At 36.6% G+C, this 17,657-nt stretch overlaps 2 protein-coding genes across 2 annotated transcripts; one reads left to right on the top strand and one right to left on the bottom strand.

The window, feature by feature from the left end:
* Window positions 1–2,793: 2,793 nt before the first annotated feature.
* LOC138334248 (probable proline iminopeptidase) lies at window positions 2,794–13,940 on the bottom strand. The gene is made up of 6 exons (XM_069282869.1): window positions 13,731–13,940; window positions 11,556–11,679; window positions 11,274–11,449; window positions 10,890–10,974; window positions 9,662–9,849; window positions 2,794–3,683 (listed from the first exon to the last, which is right to left on the bottom strand). Exons 1-6 carry the CDS (start codon window positions 13,856–13,858, stop codon window positions 3,416–3,418), a joined length of 969 nt encoding a protein of 322 aa, XP_069138970.1. The 5' UTR covers window positions 13,859–13,940; the 3' UTR covers window positions 2,794–3,415.
* Window positions 13,941–16,240: 2,300 nt separating this feature from the next.
* On the top strand, window positions 16,241–16,900 carry LOC138334638 (uncharacterized). Its single transcript, XM_069283274.1, has one exon. It carries the CDS (start codon window positions 16,241–16,243, stop codon window positions 16,898–16,900), a length of 660 nt encoding a protein of 219 aa, XP_069139375.1.
* Window positions 16,901–17,657: the final 757 nt, after the last annotated feature.

The following is a 17,657-nucleotide window of genomic DNA, read 5'->3' on the forward strand; positions in this document are numbered from 1 at the left end:
TTGTTTTTATGTTACCACACTGCTGGTAATTGTCGGATAATATGATGTCTTTGTTCGTTTTGTATACCACACTGATATGTAAATTGAAAGATCATTATGATTCTATATTTTATTGTATACCACATTTGCGATGGGTAGGTTACAGTTGTTGGGTACATATGAGTCCTATCGTTTTATAAATTGCATCTCACATGCTATGGGTAATTTAATTGGTTCTTAAAAGTAACAATTGTATAAAGAAACGGAAAAAATTTCCCGACCGGGGCGACATGTAGTGCTGTCATTTTTGTAAAAATGATGGATGTCAAATGTAAACATTACTTCTGTGTCTGTGTTCGTCCTATGATCGAGTCTTTGGGGTGGACGGGCGTGAGAACCTCTGACAGAGATCAGTTATAAACACTCTTGTCTTTGTTCTTTGAGAATCTAATCATGTGTATTATAAAATAATATACGTGTTAACAGTAACGCGTCACCACAAATACAATGTAGGCCTATCCATCGGACACAAGTGAAGTTGTTCTATCTATCGATGGCGATATGGATCTAAGCGTAGATTATATAATCACATGGCTCCCAAGGATATACTATCAAGTCAGACGACAATCTCTAACACATTGAGCTACTTGAAATGCAGTGTTTTGACAACTTCGGCAAACTCCAGTGTGTAAGCGTGCGTCAGCTTTGCCTCGCTGCACAATAATGGTCACCGAGTTCACACATGTGGCCGAGTACAAGTGGTACAAATACTTAATGTTATTACGCTATATATTAACTTTTAGCAAAATTGAATATATAATCAAAGTTCTGATATGATTAAATAAAATTATCTCTGAAATTCACTTTGTTTGCCATGTTTATTTTACACTAAAATATCGAACTTTTTTGTCGTCGCGGATGAATAATTCTATCTTACGTGAAGAGTCATCATTCGCTGTTCAATTGAGTAAGCTTCTCCCACTTTTGACCGACTTTTATTGAATAATTACGTCACTTTCAAATGACGATTTTATTGCATAAAATATAAATAAAAAGTCTTGTGAGTGTAAATATAGGGATTGGTTTTCGCTTTTATGTTAACCATGCTTGTATGGAGCAATTCCTCTAAGAATATATTCAATATGGGGCGCTAACGTGTTTATTTTACACTTTTTGTCGTCGCGGATGAATAATTCTATCTTACGTGAAGAGTCATCATTCGCTGTTCAATTGAGTAAGCTTCTCCCACTTTTGACCGACTTTTATTGAATAATTACGTCACTTTCAAATGACGATTTTATTGCATAAAATATAGATAAAAAGTCTTGTGAGTGTAAATATAGGGATTGGTTTTCGCTTTTATGTTAACCATGCTTGTATGGAGCAATTCCTCTAAGAATATATTCAATATGGGGCGCTAACGTGTTTATTTTACACTTTTTTGTCGTCGCGGATGAATAATTCTATCTTACGTGAAGAGTCATCATTCGCTGTTCAATTGAGTAAGCTTCTCCCACTTTTGACCGACTTTTATTGAATAATTACGTCACTTTCAAATGACGATTTTATTGCATAAAATATAGATAAAAAGTCTTGTGAGTGTAAATATAGGGATTGGTTTTCGCTTTTATGTTAACCATGCTTGTATGGAGCAATTCCTCTAAGAATATATTCAATATGGGGCGCTAACGTGTTTATTTTACACTTTTTTGTCGTCGCGGGATGAATAATTCTACCTTACGTGAAGAGTCATCATTCGCTGTTCAATTGAGTAAGCTTCTCCCACTTTTGACCGACTTTTATTGAATAATTACGTCACTTTCAAATGACGATTTTATTGCATAAAATATAGATAAAAAGTCTTGTGAGTGTAAATATAGGGATTGGATTTCGCTTTTATGTTAACCATGCTTGTATGGAGCAATTCCTCTAAGAATATATTCAATATGGGGCGCTAACGTGTTTATTTTACACTTTTTTTGTCGTCGCGGATGAATAATTCTATCTTACGTGAAGAGTCATCATTCGCTGTTCAATTGAGTAAGCTTCTCCCACTTTTGACCGACTTTTATTGAATAATTACGTCACTTTCAAATGACGATTTTATTGCATAAAATATAAATAAAAAGTCTTGTGAGTGTAAATATAGGGATTGGATTTCGCTTTTATGTTAACCATGCTTGTATGGAGCAATTCCTCTAAGAATATATTCAATATGGGGCTAACGCGCCCCATAGAATATATTCTTAGAGGAATTGCTCCATACAAGCATGGTTAACATAAAAGCGAAATCCAATCCCTATTTACATCCATCGATTGCTAAACAAGTTAAACAACTTATGAAAATCACTCTCGATGACCCGGATGTAAGCGTGCGAGGAGTCTTAGTGTGGAAGGAAACTGGAGTGCTCGGAGAAAAACCACGCGATCTGGCAGGTGATCCCTAATCTTTTCACGTCGTGCCGGGGTTCGAACCCCGGCCGGCTAGGTGAAAGTCGAGCGGTTTAACCATGCCACCTGATCACCCATAGGGATTTTTAAAGTTTATTATTTTATCACTTAATCTGACTGATAGCCAATGATTATGCACTTGTAATGGGTTTTTTTTTCATTTGTCACTTGTATAATATGACCTTACACGATATGCTTGGCACGAAATCCATTATGACATGTCAAAACAGGATTTCGAGGCCGACAGGATAAAATGCCGTCCTCAAATGCAATGTTGCGATACAAGACACGAGATTCTTCAATACAGAGGTTGTAAGCTGTAGTTACTTGATAAAAAAGATTCTTCTAAAACTCTTCTCGAAGTTTTGGTTTTTTGTTCGCCGAGGCTGGTAATGATAAAGACGTCTTAGGTTCGTTTTATAAAGTTTGATATGAAAATGAAAGATCATTAAAGATTCTATATATTTGATGGTAGCAATTTGAGCGATGTCGGTACAGTGTGTTTGAAACGAATAGTCCTATCTCTTCACTATAAATGTTGCATCTCCATAAAACTTATGTAAATTCGTAAATTCTAAGTGCGCTCCTGAAACCAGCTCATGAACTGGATTCGCAATACTATGGCCATATATATTCTTTATTTATATAAATTATTTAGAAACTGAAATTTACTCTAATGTCAATTTGTTGACACATCACTCTTTGTTCTCATTAACAACAAGTAAGTAACTGATGCTGAAATTTTAGATATTTTATTTTAAGAATATCTGTTTGGGCAAATAATGGGGAATACTATTTAATCCCAATAAAACTGAAGCGCTTATTATCTCTAATAGACATTATACCGATATTCTCCATCCTGATCTTATATTTATAAGTAATACTGTAGCAAATGTGAAAAAACCCATCTTGGAGTCTTCTTAAATTATCATGGTTCTTGGTTAGACCACATCAATTACATTTTTGAAAAGAATTTGATTGGAAATCACTTGAAATTATTTATAAATCTTATATACGCCCCAACCTTGAATATGCAATTGTAGTGTGGAATAATTGCAACCAAATTGATACTGAAAGATACACAGTATAGATTTACATTACATCTTACCCTGTGAATCGCCCAGGCTGTCTCCATTGGGCAGACGACATCATATCGTCCCTGGATAATGGTACCTGGGATATGACGGATTTTCTCAATATCATCCAAAATCTGTTCGTCGGACTTCAACCATCCACCATGTACAAAAAAATGTCTGGAAAAGTCGAATATTTTAACCATACGAAACTATTAAACTAAATCAGAAATTGTGAAGATATTGCATTATCATGATTATGTCCTTTGTTGAACTCTCCAGTTGAAGGTAGAAAAGTGAATTTGTTTTCATATCGTACTCAAGCATATATATAGCGTGTTGTTTGTTTAAACTACATGTAAGATTACTTTAGATAAGAACACCAGTAAAGATAAGTTTATGAAAGATATGAATACTTTGAATTTAACATTTGAACCACTACATCTAACAAGACCGCATGCAATTGTGTAAGTAAGCTGAACCTCCTTAACACTCGCCCTCCGGTTATGCGCGCACTGATCGAGAAAAGAAAAAAAAATCCAGCGACAATTGTCGGACAAGTTTGTGAGGAATTTACATATTTTCCATTGGGTAACATCCATAAAAATCACAGAAAATAATTACTGTTTATATAATTTTTTAACTATTTAACTCAAAATGTGATAGTGTGCTGTTTTAATCTAATTGATGTCTGATACTTTAGGAGACGAAATCGAGTGACAGACGTTATGTAATTGCGTTCCTTGATTTCTCAACTTAGACACAACGAGTTGCACTGTGAGTATGGATGTATATATTGATGTGTATTGAGATCTTACCAACCTATATCACCACATGAGTGCTAATAGACTAGCTAAGTATCTACAAAGAACCGAAGATGAAGTAGCTAATCTAAATCGTATGTCCCGCCAAATTGCCATTGTGTCTGACAGCAAAGGGAGACAAGTACAGCAACAGCGTAAAATCACGGTGGAGAAAAATATCAAGTGGTTCGTGAAACCTGGAAAAGGGACGAATTATCTAGTGAATTTTGTGCTAGAAAATATTGATTCCCTTATCACAACATATGGAACTATATTATTAGCTATATGAACTGGTACTTGTGACCTCACTCGCAAAGTGAACAAACTCATAGACTTAAATGACAACAGTGATCCACAAACTCTACTGGATTTCTTAGAAAGACTAAGACCACTACTTAACCGTCCCGTTGATCGGCTAAAACTAGTCATTCTGGAGTGCCCGTTCTACTCAATTGAGGTTCGGAACTGTACTAAAGGCCACCACATTAGTGATATATTCAAAGATAACAACAAAATCCTTGAAAAACTAATCGAACAGCTAAATCATGGTATTCGATCCCTAAATGAATCATTTGGAATTTCGGCCGCAAAATTCCCAAAGGACATGCGCACTTCTAGAAAACTTAACAAATCAAAATCAACACTAAAAATTTCTTATAACCTACTGAGGGACGGCGTCCACCCAGGAAAACTTTATCTGAATAGTGGTTGAGAAGGAAGAATACTAGTAGTGCTAGTCAAGGAATACTGTATGTGACGTCTCCCATCCATTCTTCATATATCTTGAAAATTCAGCTGTTTCCTTTATCATGATGGACAGCGGTGACCTTGATGAGATTTTTCCTCCTCAATCCTACCAAGTGAACAAAAGGAGGAGGGACTCGTCAGGACCTGAATGTTGTGGCAAATGTTACAAACAATTGATACCTAACTCAAGATATGTTACATGCGAAGAATTTACCTAAGGCAGGTAGTGGTTATCAGTTGACACAAGGCAACCTTACCAAAGAGGTCGGATCGATAAGGATGGAAAGGCAAGAAGGTAGTACAACTAAGCCACCTAGCCCTCAACTAAGTCACTTTGAAACCGGGGAGGATAGTCCCTACCACAACACAACATTACCGGAGTTAACTATACAAATTTAGATGTATTCTCTTCAGACAAAAGCTTGGAAAACTAGAAACTTACATTGAGCAAGAACAACAAGACATCATCTGTCTCAGTGAAATATTCCCCAAGTTTATTAAATTAGCTCTAGACGAGAAATCATATGAACTGAAGAATTACAATTCCCATTTCTCAAAGAACACAGAAGAGTAGCAATCAACGTCAAGCAGATTTTTATCAGTGAAGCACATGACTACACTATTAGTTTCCAAGAATATATATCCTGTCTCATTACAGTAAAAAAAGAAGGACACAATACTCATCTGTTGTGTCTACAGAAGCCTAACACTAGACTGAACCAGCTCATTGAAAACTTAGAGTAATTTAATTCAACCAATGTCCTATTGCTGGGAGATTTTAACTTCGGGGAAATTACCTGGGGGACTCAAATTTTACTAGTAGGGTCAATTAACCCAGCAACCCTATTTTTAGAAACAACAAGGGACAAATTACTATTTCAACATATCACAGTCCCTACGAGACACAGAGAAAATCAACTGTCATCGACACTAGATTTAGTTTTCACTACATTTGAAGAACAGATTGAGGACCTGAAATATTTTCCAGGATTAGGAAAAAATGATCAATTGAAATCCAATTTAAAATTATTTGCAAGACTGCATCCGTGAAGACCAGAAACAAGACAAACACGTCGCAACTTCTTTCAAGTAAACCATGAATAAAATTAATAGAGACTTGCAAGATATATGAAATACTTGATTCCACTCTGGACAAAGCTTGGCGATACTTTGCTGTTATCCTTGAGAAAATGATTGAAAAACATGTACCAGTGAGCAAAGAACAAACTGCGAGCAAATTCCGTAATCAATAATTGAATCAGGAGGGCAAATCAAGCATCATTAAAAAGCATCAACTCTGGAAACTCTATCTTCACTGTGAAACACCTGAAAACTTTCACCAATACCAAAAAGCTAGAAACGACGCTAGAAAGCAATGCAGGAAAGCAAAATATCTCTTTGAAAATGATTTGGCGACACAAATAAAGACAAATCCAACACTCTCCTGGACTCATGTAAAATCCAAAACTGATCCACGATCAACGATTAACGTCATTGACAATCCTGATGGAGAGCCGACAACTGACCCTAGAGAAATTGCAAATGTCCTTATAACAACATCTTTGCAAGCGTCTTTGTAAACGACAAATTGGCCAATGTACCTCCCTTTCCACGAAAACACCATCATGAACAAATTGACACTATTGATATAACTGAAGATAAAGTCTACAGAGAAATACTTCAAATACATTCCAACAAGCCACATGAACCAGACAGTTTACATCCGAAGTGCATCTACGAAACCGCTGATGCAATAAAAACACCTCTTCAGATAATCTTCCAAAAATCCCTGAATCAAAGTAAATTGCCTACCCCCTAGAAAGAAGCTATAGTTAATTCATATTCAAAAAAGGCTCAAGAAAGGATCCTAACAACTATAGGCCCATTAGTCTGACGTCGGTCCCATCAAAAAATATGCAGAGATTTGTTCGGAATGAGATCATGAATAACCTAGATCTCCTGTCAAATCACCAAAACGGCTTTAGATCAGACAGATCGGGTCTCACTCAGCTCCTAAAATCTATGGAGGGTTGTATCGGTGAATTGGACACGGGGCGCAATGTAGACATTATATACTTATTTATTTAGACTTCAGGAAGGCTTTTGACAAGGTGTCGCATATACTACTACTGCACAAACTATAACAATACGGGATAGGAGGAAAACTACTAGCCTGGATTCAAGCATTTTCTGACGACATGACACAAAGAGTAAAGATTAATGAAAGCTTGTCTGACCCCCTACCGGTGACTAGCGGGGTACCCCAGGGACGTCTCCTCGGGCCGACACTTTTTTGTCTATGTTAATGACATGCTTGACATGATCAACTGTACCATTAAATTATTCGCGGATGATACAAAGCTGTCTAAATGAATTCACTCAGACCTCGACAGACTTGTTTTCCAAGATAACATCAATAAAATGTGTGAATGTACATAAACCTGGTTGATGAAGCTGAATACATCAAAATGCAAATATCTAGCAGTAGGTACCACTCAGGGAAACCATCAATACCAGCTTCAACAGGACGGGACTACTTCTAAGACACAAAAAGTGTCGTCAGAGAAATATATGAGAGTGTATATAGACCGATCCCTCCAATTCTCACTCCATGCTAACCAAGCCAGCACTAAAGCAAATAGGATGATCGGACTTGTATTCAGAATATTTTCTTATATGAGCCCTGAAATTTTCCTGACCTGATATAAAACGCTCATTAGCCACACCTGGAGTATGCCACGTCAGTTACATCTCCTATACTTCAGAAGGACAAAATTACAATCGAAAATGTTCAAAGAAGAGACACAAAAAGGATACCTGCGTTAAAAGATCTTTCATATGAAGAAATATTAAAAAGAATTGGACTTCCTACTCTAGAATATCGCAGAATGAAAGCGGATATTATCAAAACATTCAAAATTTTGAAATGAATGGATATCCTAGATCTTGATAGACTCTTCCAGGAAACAGGTCAAAGGACACCAAGGGGCACTCCAGGAAATCATTCATAAAACAACACCGACTTCAACGAATTAAGCACTTTGCAGTAACGGAGTTAATATTTCGAATTCCTTGCCAGACAGTCAGCTCTACATCTGTGAACTGCTTTGAACCTAATCTAAACAAGTCATGACATCATCACCCACTTGAATTCAAACCCTCGTTCACAGCGGAATATTGACAAGCAGTTGAAATGAAATATAGTAACATATGTATGGACTATGACTTAACTATGTTACATAACCTCCTTAGAGATTATCACTACACCCAACAATACATGGAATAAGCCTGCAAAAGAAGTGAAAAAGTATCCTTACATTGTTTTTTATTTTTAATCACAAGACTTGTATATATAGTGTATATATTTATTTCATCAAGCAATCGGAAGTCAATTTCTACGTACGCGTTGTACGCTATGCATTAGTAAAGTAAAGAACTATTAATACATCTAAACAAGTGACATTTAAAAACACTTTGAACGATGTATTTTGAGCGAATCTTGAGCGAAACTCGTATATAAGACGCGTTCTATGTCTTGCTTTGGAGGTGTCAACCTACTTATTCTGATAATCAGGGAGTTTGTCATATATTTAATATAGGCGATTTAGTCTAAAAGTTAATTGGTTCTATATGTTCTGTTTCATCAAGCAGTCTCCGACCGGTAGGAAGTTTGCGATAGAGTAAGATTTGATGCCTGAATATTGGCCAATAAATAACCTCAGAGAAGTGATTGTCAAGAAATTTGTCAGTATAAGTCTATTCGATTCCCAAAACAAAAAATAACCTTTTATTAATGATAGGCGAAGATGTAATAATAAATCGAAACTGAAGATGATGATGATGATGATGAATGGTGATGGTGATAGTGAAGATGATAATGGTGATGATGAATGGTGATGATGATGATGATGAAATGAAAATGCTGATGGTGATAATGATGATAAATGGTGATGGTGATGATGATTATGATGATGACGATGAATGGTGATGGTGATGATGATGATGATGAATGGTGATGGTGATGATGATGAATGGTGATGATGATGAATGGTGATAGTGATGATGATAAATGGTGATGATGATGATGAAGATGATGATGATGATGAATGTTGATGATGATGAATGGTGATAGTGATGATGATGAATGGTGATGATGATGACTAGATCATCTGTTTCAAAATATTTATCTCCGCGTACCGTGACCTGATGAAAAACGCAGGAAAAGATAACAAAGATGTGCGTAACCGATGTTAGATATACATGTATATATTCCTGTTGATTTCCTTTACAATTATTGGAAGTGATGATGATTTAAGAACATTATAGTTACAGTGACAAAACTCATTTGACTAAATAAAGTGAATGCTGTACGTCGAAGACATATTACGTCTTTGCATATTACAGAATTACCCCCCTTTTGGGTAGGTATCCATTGTGACGTCCTTATTTTGTGAGCACAACTTAAGTCGTTTCTTTGCAAAATATAACGTTACACTCTGAAACAGATGACGTCACACTCAATATATACCCGCAAGGGAAGATAACCCTTGTCATATGCAAATACGGAATAGTTATGATAAGATCATTGTATGACATTAACTTGCTCACGTTTCAATCCTTGCTCCTTTTTGTGGCCAAGGGTCATCGTCTCCTTTCTTCACATACTCATCGTCGACCAACAAACTACTCGTCGCTAGCTTCCATTTATTCCAGGCCTTAGCCGCTCTGAACGCCTTCTCTTCATCATCTCCCGTTAGGATCCTGTAGTAGGCTCCCATCATATCTCCTCTCTCTCCCTGGAAAAATATAATAGTCCAGTCAATTTAGCGAAAACATGAGTCTACCTTTGAAATATTTTGAATTAGTAGTTTTCAGTCCTATAACAGAAAACAATATTAGAAAATCCGAATTTGGGAAAACACTTTTATCACCAAGATCAGGAAAATAGGAAAATTCACACATATGACATATCATATACTAGTATCATTTCTCTCTCTAAAACCCACATCATATCGCCAACACGAGTTTTCTAGGTAGAAGAACTATATAGACAATGCCAGGTGTCTATTTCTATGACACTGTCTGTCAATAAAACTGTTTGAAATTGAACACATGTATACATGTATTATAATCATATCTCGACTCTCTCCCTGAAAACCACATCATATCGTCAACACATGTGTTCTATGGAGAAGACCTACATTGCATATAAGCAATATCAGATATATATATATATATAATTATTTGAAATAACATATATCTCATCATTATATCTCCCCTATCTTATTAGAAAAAGACATATTGTCATCAGATATATTCCATTATTTTATCTGCCACCGTCCTCTCCATTGGGAAAAGATATCATAAAAATAAGTTTACAAACGAATTCAACAACATGTCGTGAACATAGTTAGCAGATTAAATTACCATCATATCACTCCTCTCCCTAGATGTAAATAATTTTTTTTTTCTAAAGTAAATTATTATGACAAGGTAAAATTGTTGAGTGAATTTGCGGCCCGAATTTTGGTCATATTCTTGTTGCAAATTGTGCTGGATATTTTTTCATTATGCATAAAGAGAAACTATTCAGCGCAATTTGCAGCAACAATAGGACCAAAAGACGGGTCGCAACTTCACTTAACAATTTTGCTTTAACATGATAATTTACCTGGAAGAAATAATGTATTATTACTGTTGAATAGCATTAAGTCAATGTCTATCCTGACAATTAATTTAGTGTATTAGTTGATCTAGAAAAAATGGAATATATATCAGTATATGAATACATCGACATATAAGAAGATGCTTTAGGGATAACCTGAACAAATCTTACCATTGGGATAGGGGCTAAATATTCCTCCCAAACATCGGGAAATATATGACAGGCACCATCCTGGTTAGACCAGAGCATTTCTCGTCTGAAACAATTTTAATTTGATGATAATGTCAATGTATCATATTTAAAGCCATGCATTCGGATACTGTAAACCAACTTTCTTTCGCGGTTACGAATTTTCGCGAATTTTTTTCAAAACAAGTTCACGAAGATGAAAATTCGCGGATTAAAATATTGAATGGAATTCCTATCAATATAAATGTTGTAGATATTGATTCGCTGAGATAGAATTTCGCGAATTCACCTCTACCTTTTCATTTACAATTGATTTGTGATGATATATCACACACTTAAATTATATAATTATACATTCTGGATTACCTGGTTAATCCAAACACGCCCCTGAGGATAAGGGCCTTCACACGGTCGGGATGTGCCTCGGCGTACATGATGGCCAGTGTAGACCCCCAGCTTCCACCAAACACTACCCATTTGTCGACTCCGAGGTGTTTCCTCAGGCGTTCTATGTCCTCTACCAAGTCCCATGGGGTGTTTTCCTATCAAATGATAACCCACATGCAGGAACTTAAATGAAGCAAATATTTTTGGGGAACGAAGTGAATGACGTCAGTCTTCTTCATGAAACGGGTCCTCCCGACTTACCCGTAGTTCTGAAGGAGGAGTAGATTTCCCAGCACCTCTTTGGTCAAACAGGATTATCCTATAGGATCCCGGGTCAAAAAATCGACGTTCTCTGGGAGCGGTACCGCTTCCTGGTCCACCATGACTGTGTTGGGAATCAACAAAATGCCATAGAGTTGTAAAAATATTCAATCTGTCTTATTGACATTTATCAGCTCATACATTAAAACAAAATCGATGTTTATATTAACGTTTGCCAATAATTTCTGAAAAGAATATTTAATGGATCAGCTAAGACTTTTATTTATTGGTCACCTGTCAATCAACATCCGTACTATGTCAATCATCTGCCATATAAATGGATGAATTTAATCGACAATGTGGCCGAGTGTTTTAATTTCAATAATTAAATAACAGAATTTCACTGTTATAGCGTTATTTTCTGATCCACTTACACTACCGCTTTGTTGTAGAATAAATGTCAAATGAACTTTATCGGACAAATGTAAGTCCAAAGATCCTGATTTCATTTATTGATTTAGTATTTTTTTTTGTATTTTGTTTTGTATTTTTTTTTAAATATTTTTTTTTTGTATTTTGTTTTGTATTTTTTTTTAAATATTTTTTTTTTCTATTTTTTTTTACTAATTTGCTTTCACAACCAAAAATACATGGCTTAAGTTTAGGGAGAGAAGTGTAAATCTTCAGCTTCATATCGTATTATTTGGTCTATAGTAAAAATTAATTTTCGCTAGACAATTCTCCTGATAACGTTACACTATGCGGAATTCAAGGTAGTACATGTGGATACGTGAATGGAAAATTTCACACGTTTATTATATATACAGTTGTTCTGGTAGTAGCGGATCACTGTGAAGAAAAGTCCGTGTCATATCAACAAATACGAAAAAATCTCCCAAAAGTTATGTTTTTCTGGAAAATTAATTAGTTGGTATCTCTTAACTAACAAGAGAAATAATGTACAGTGCATATACAAATAAAAAAATCTTTGACAATTTATCGCCATGGTTAAAATTAGCCGAAACATCAAAGTATTATGGTGTGATATCCTCCTAACGTTAGGAATGGGCCTGAACAGGGAAGCAATCAGTCGCGTTGCGCAGATGTGTCACGTCGAGCTTGTCACGCCATCACATTTATTTGTATTTAAACATACATTTATATATTTATTTTTACCATTACAATAAGTCATGGTATTCTCAATCATAAAATATCATGACGACTGTACATGTAATGAGTAAACTGTACATTGTACTAGAGAGTGTAGTTTTGTTCTACGTCATGAATATGAATTATAACAATATGGAAGCGATTGAAGTAACGACTTATTTTTTTTTTATTTATGCAAAGAAAATCTTGTTTTAACTTATAAAGTCTGTTAAAATGTTGAAATGTTAAAACCATGCAAGTACATGTATGCCTTTATTTGACAAAACTAATTTCCACCGTGGAAGATCCTCACCGCGGGATGCTAAAATTGTGAGCACCGCACGCATGGTGTATTAGTTTTACCCTTCAACTGTGGTCGGGTAAGAAAATGTGCTTTGACTGTTGATATTCATTTCAATTCAATTCTTTTATTACTTTCTGCCTATCAGTCATAATATATTGAACATAAATTTCAGCATGACGTATATAATAGTAATATAATATAATATAATAACAATAGTAGATATTGAAAAACATATTGCGAATAACAATGAGATATGAAGAAAGACTCAAAATAAGAACATGTAAAAAAAAAAAAATGTAAAAAAAAAAAAAAAAAAACATTGGAGAGAGAATTTCTCCTTGTACTTGTAAATATGTGCAGACGTTATCAGATTATTTTTTACTCTTATCTTGACAAGGCTAAATGTGTCCCCGATGACGTAATCAGGGTCGATAACAGGATACAATATTACATAATATGGATCGCAGATTCAGCTTTATCAAAAACTGAATCAAATACTTGTTTATACAGGTAAAGAATATGCTTTAAATATAAAATATCATAACGGTTTTTGTAACAATTTCTTAACACAATATATTAACTCTTTCCATATGTTTAAATTGATTTGACCTGATAGAAAAAAATCTTGTTTAAATACGTATTTATACCGCCAATTATTACTCGATTATATGTAGTAGTTTTTAATAAGACTTTTTTTCAAAGGGAAGATAATAAAAACTTACAGAAAGATTACTGGGTTGCCGTTAATATTTCCACTCTGCTCGTAATAAAGTTCATGGATTTTAGAAACCTTTAATCTTCCAACATCGAATGGTTCTATAGGTGGAAATAAATCCCTTCCCGCTGACATGATACTAGGGAAAACACTTGACACACAGATACACTTTATAACTATCAAGTCAGGTGTATTAACACCTGATTTGTATAGTCACGTAACAGTTTTTACCACTTCGTTTTATCACGTGACCACCTGGCGCAGCACGTATGTGGCATTCGCTGATCAGTATGCAAAAAAAAAGAAGTTATAAACCAGCGTTATCAGTGAAATCCTTCAAGGTCATTTTTCGAGAGAACTGTTAAGCATTCGTTTATGTAAAATGTTTACAAGGGTCTTGTACCTTATAAAGCATGTAATTTGTTCTAAAATGTTTGAAAAGCTCCAGAAAGAAACCTAAGGCATCATACTTTGAATTTATGTTTATTCCGCAATATAGGTATATAGATTTCTGACACCACAAAAAAAGTTTGCATTGTCATGTTCGTCTTGTCATATCATATCTTTAGTGTTATAGCAGCCATATTCATAATTAGGGTCAAAACGTAATATCAACAGGATTTTCCAGATGACACGGGATCCAATCAAACGTTAGTTTGTTGGATACGAATTACTTCAAATGGTAAATATGGGACAAGGTAGTAATTCCAACCGTGTGGACAAAAACAATTGTCAAATTTTCGAGGCGATCTACTCATTTATTAAGACATACAAAACGAATACGATTACATAATAAGATACAAACAGTAATGTAATGCGGGACAAAGTAGATAAATATTCAACTTTACAGCACAATGGAGCGCAATTTACCCTTCGGCATGTGGCAGACAAAGGCCGGATCTACCAAAATGTATCCATGCTGTTCGGCAGAACGCTAAATATATAAAATATGAGAACGCTTTCGAGGATTTCCTGGATGTCGTCTAGATCTAGAGTAGCTGCAACACTGTAACTCAAAAGTCTTTAGACAGAAATGGTGTTGTCTTTCGAGCTTCAAGTGGCGCCTATTACTGCTAATGGAGTAAAGTAATCATTGTACAAACCATTATTAAACGTTTGTAAGCATGTTATCATACTTGTTTTATATCTCTTACCTACTAGGCAATTAAGATGAACCGTATAAAATGTACATATGAAGGTCTTTCTAAGGGATTGTATACAGCAAGTCTACAAATTGTGACTTTCACGTCTTGTGAGCGGGACGGTAGATATTAAGAATGGTAGTTATGTTGGTTTTGGACTAAAGTAATATATAAATGCATGTATACGCATAAAATAGTTGAAAACCTACAAAATAGTATAAAAAATTGTGCCCGAGCGATTGTCTGCGGCACTGCTCCAATAGGATACATAGGCACCATATCGTCCCCGACCGAAAGGTATAGTAGGCCGGGTACGTATATTCGTTCTCCAGAGGTTCCCCGGCTTGGTTGATCAGGCCCAACCAATGACCGGTCGGCCATCGCATCCGCTTGGTGTTATTGCGTGTAATTGTCTTATTTTCTGCCTGCTCACCGCCACGGCAGCGATGTCTGTCTTTCGGCCATTCGTCACCTTGTGGCTAGCACTGTTCCTGATGACCAATCCACTTCTCCCTCTTCCGCCTGATACAACGGGAAGCAACCTCTGCACGCCTGCTTACTGCTGCTCTCAGGTCCCTCCGGTCTGCTCCGGTTACCCTTAATAGGCGCAGGACTCTCCATACTAACTGACCTAGGAAACCCCTGCACCCTACCTCTTACGGTAGGTACCATATCTTCCATCCTCTATGTTGGCATTCCTCCACCAGCTGGTGGTATGTCTGCTACTTCCATTCGTTGGCCTCCTCCTTCCTGTCTTGCCATGGTACTGTTCCACCATGACTACCTGCTTAGAGCTGCGGGACCATAACTAATGTCTGGGCGGAGTGGTGTTGATGCCACCTCTCCTAGGAAACTCATCCTCTGCTGGATGTCTGCCCTCATTTCCCAGTCTCCTGCTGTTGCAAGTATCCCGCCAGCCTCTACACTCTATAGCCCGGGTTCTAGACTTCACAAATGTGACAAACTTTGGTCCTTTTGTAATCGTCCGCTTTTTCCTTCTTGCACGGTCTAGACTTGTTACTACCTTATTGAGGACCTGGTCGTCGCGCCATGTGTATCTTCCGTCTGAAATTGCCACCCGGAATGATGTGAGGATATGTCTCAGGTTAGCTGGTTTCCTGCAAAGTACACACTTGGCGTTGTGAATAGTTTGGTTGGGGTTGGTAGTAAATCATAGGTCGGGAAGCAGGAAGCTAAGTTGTCATATTGTTTCCTCTAATTTCATTCTCTTTGGGACTTAAAGTATTCCGCTGAATGACATCATCGTTGTTGAAAAAGCACAAAATACACATTATTCAATAATTAAAAGTAACCAAAAGTACACAGGCAAAAACCCACCAAAACATGACGCACCAAAACATGGCCCACCAAAAACATGGCCCACCAAAACATGACGCCCACCAAAACCAAAACATGGCCCCCACCAAAACATGGCCCACCAAAACATGACGCATCAAAACATGATGACGCACCAAAACATGGCCCACCAAAACATGACCCACCGAAACATGACGCGCCAAAATATGACGCACCAAAACATGACGTGCCAAAATATGACGTGCCAAAACATGACGCACCAAAACATGGCCCACCAAAACATGACCCACTAAAACATGACGCATCAAAACATGGCCCACCAAAACATGACGCACCAAAACATGGCATACCAAAACATGGCCCACCAAAACATGACGTGCCAAAATATGACGTGCCAAAACATGACGCACCAAAACATGGCCCACCAAAACATGACGCGCCAAAATATGGCCCACCAAAACATGACGTGCCAAAATATGACGTGCCAAAACATGACGCACCAAAACATGGCCCACCAAAACATGACCATGACGCGCCAAAATATGACGCACCAAAACATGACGCGCCAAAATATGACGCACCAAAACATGACGCACCAAAGCATCACCAAAACATGACGCACCAAAACATGACGCACCAAAACATGACCCACCAAAACATGACGCACCAAAACATGACCCACCAAAACATGACGCACCAAAACAGCACCAAAACATGACGCGCCAAAACACGACGCACCAGGACATGACGCATCAAAACATGCAAAACATTAATCAACATAGACATATATACATGATAAGATAATTGTTTGTCACATATATAGTATATTATGATCATCCCTTGTCTGTTATATATGGTATGTAAGGCCCGATGTAAATATTGTCTGTAAATCTGTGAAACATGCTGAAATAAAAATGTTTTATGTGTTACAGCCAATTATTGTGATGCAATTTACTAGAAAAAAACCTCTAGAATATTATACGATGGTATATAGTTTCTGTTTAGTTGGACGCAGTCACAAGTGTAGAGCGGGAATCCAGAGACAATGACTAAAGAAATAATATTTTAGAACATTGTGAGTTGAAAACAAAACATGGGTCGTCGAATATGTCTTTTTCATTTTATAACAATTCCTCCTGGTGTACTGGGAGAGCTCAACATAAATGGCAAGTTCAAACGGATAAAACGTGTAACCAAACATGATATCCGCTATGAATGGATCATTGCAAATACATTTAGTCAAAGCCGGACGATGTGTGCGGAACGCTGGTACTGCAGCACTGACGAGCGATACCGGTCCTTCACTTTTCCAAATTTTGAGAACAGGTGTGAAACCATCCTCGGTTATCCACGTCAAGGCAGTTCAGGAGAAAAAAAACCTGACCAATCACAGGCCTGTAGAGACTTCATTTAAATATTACAGAGAGAGAAATGTCAATTCAAAGCAACAGTCAACCACAGTGTACCATTATACA

This window comes from Argopecten irradians, chromosome 11 (genome assembly GCF_041381155.1).
Source record: "Argopecten irradians isolate NY chromosome 11, Ai_NY, whole genome shotgun sequence".
NCBI lineage: Eukaryota > Metazoa > Mollusca > Bivalvia > Pectinida > Pectinidae > Argopecten > Argopecten irradians.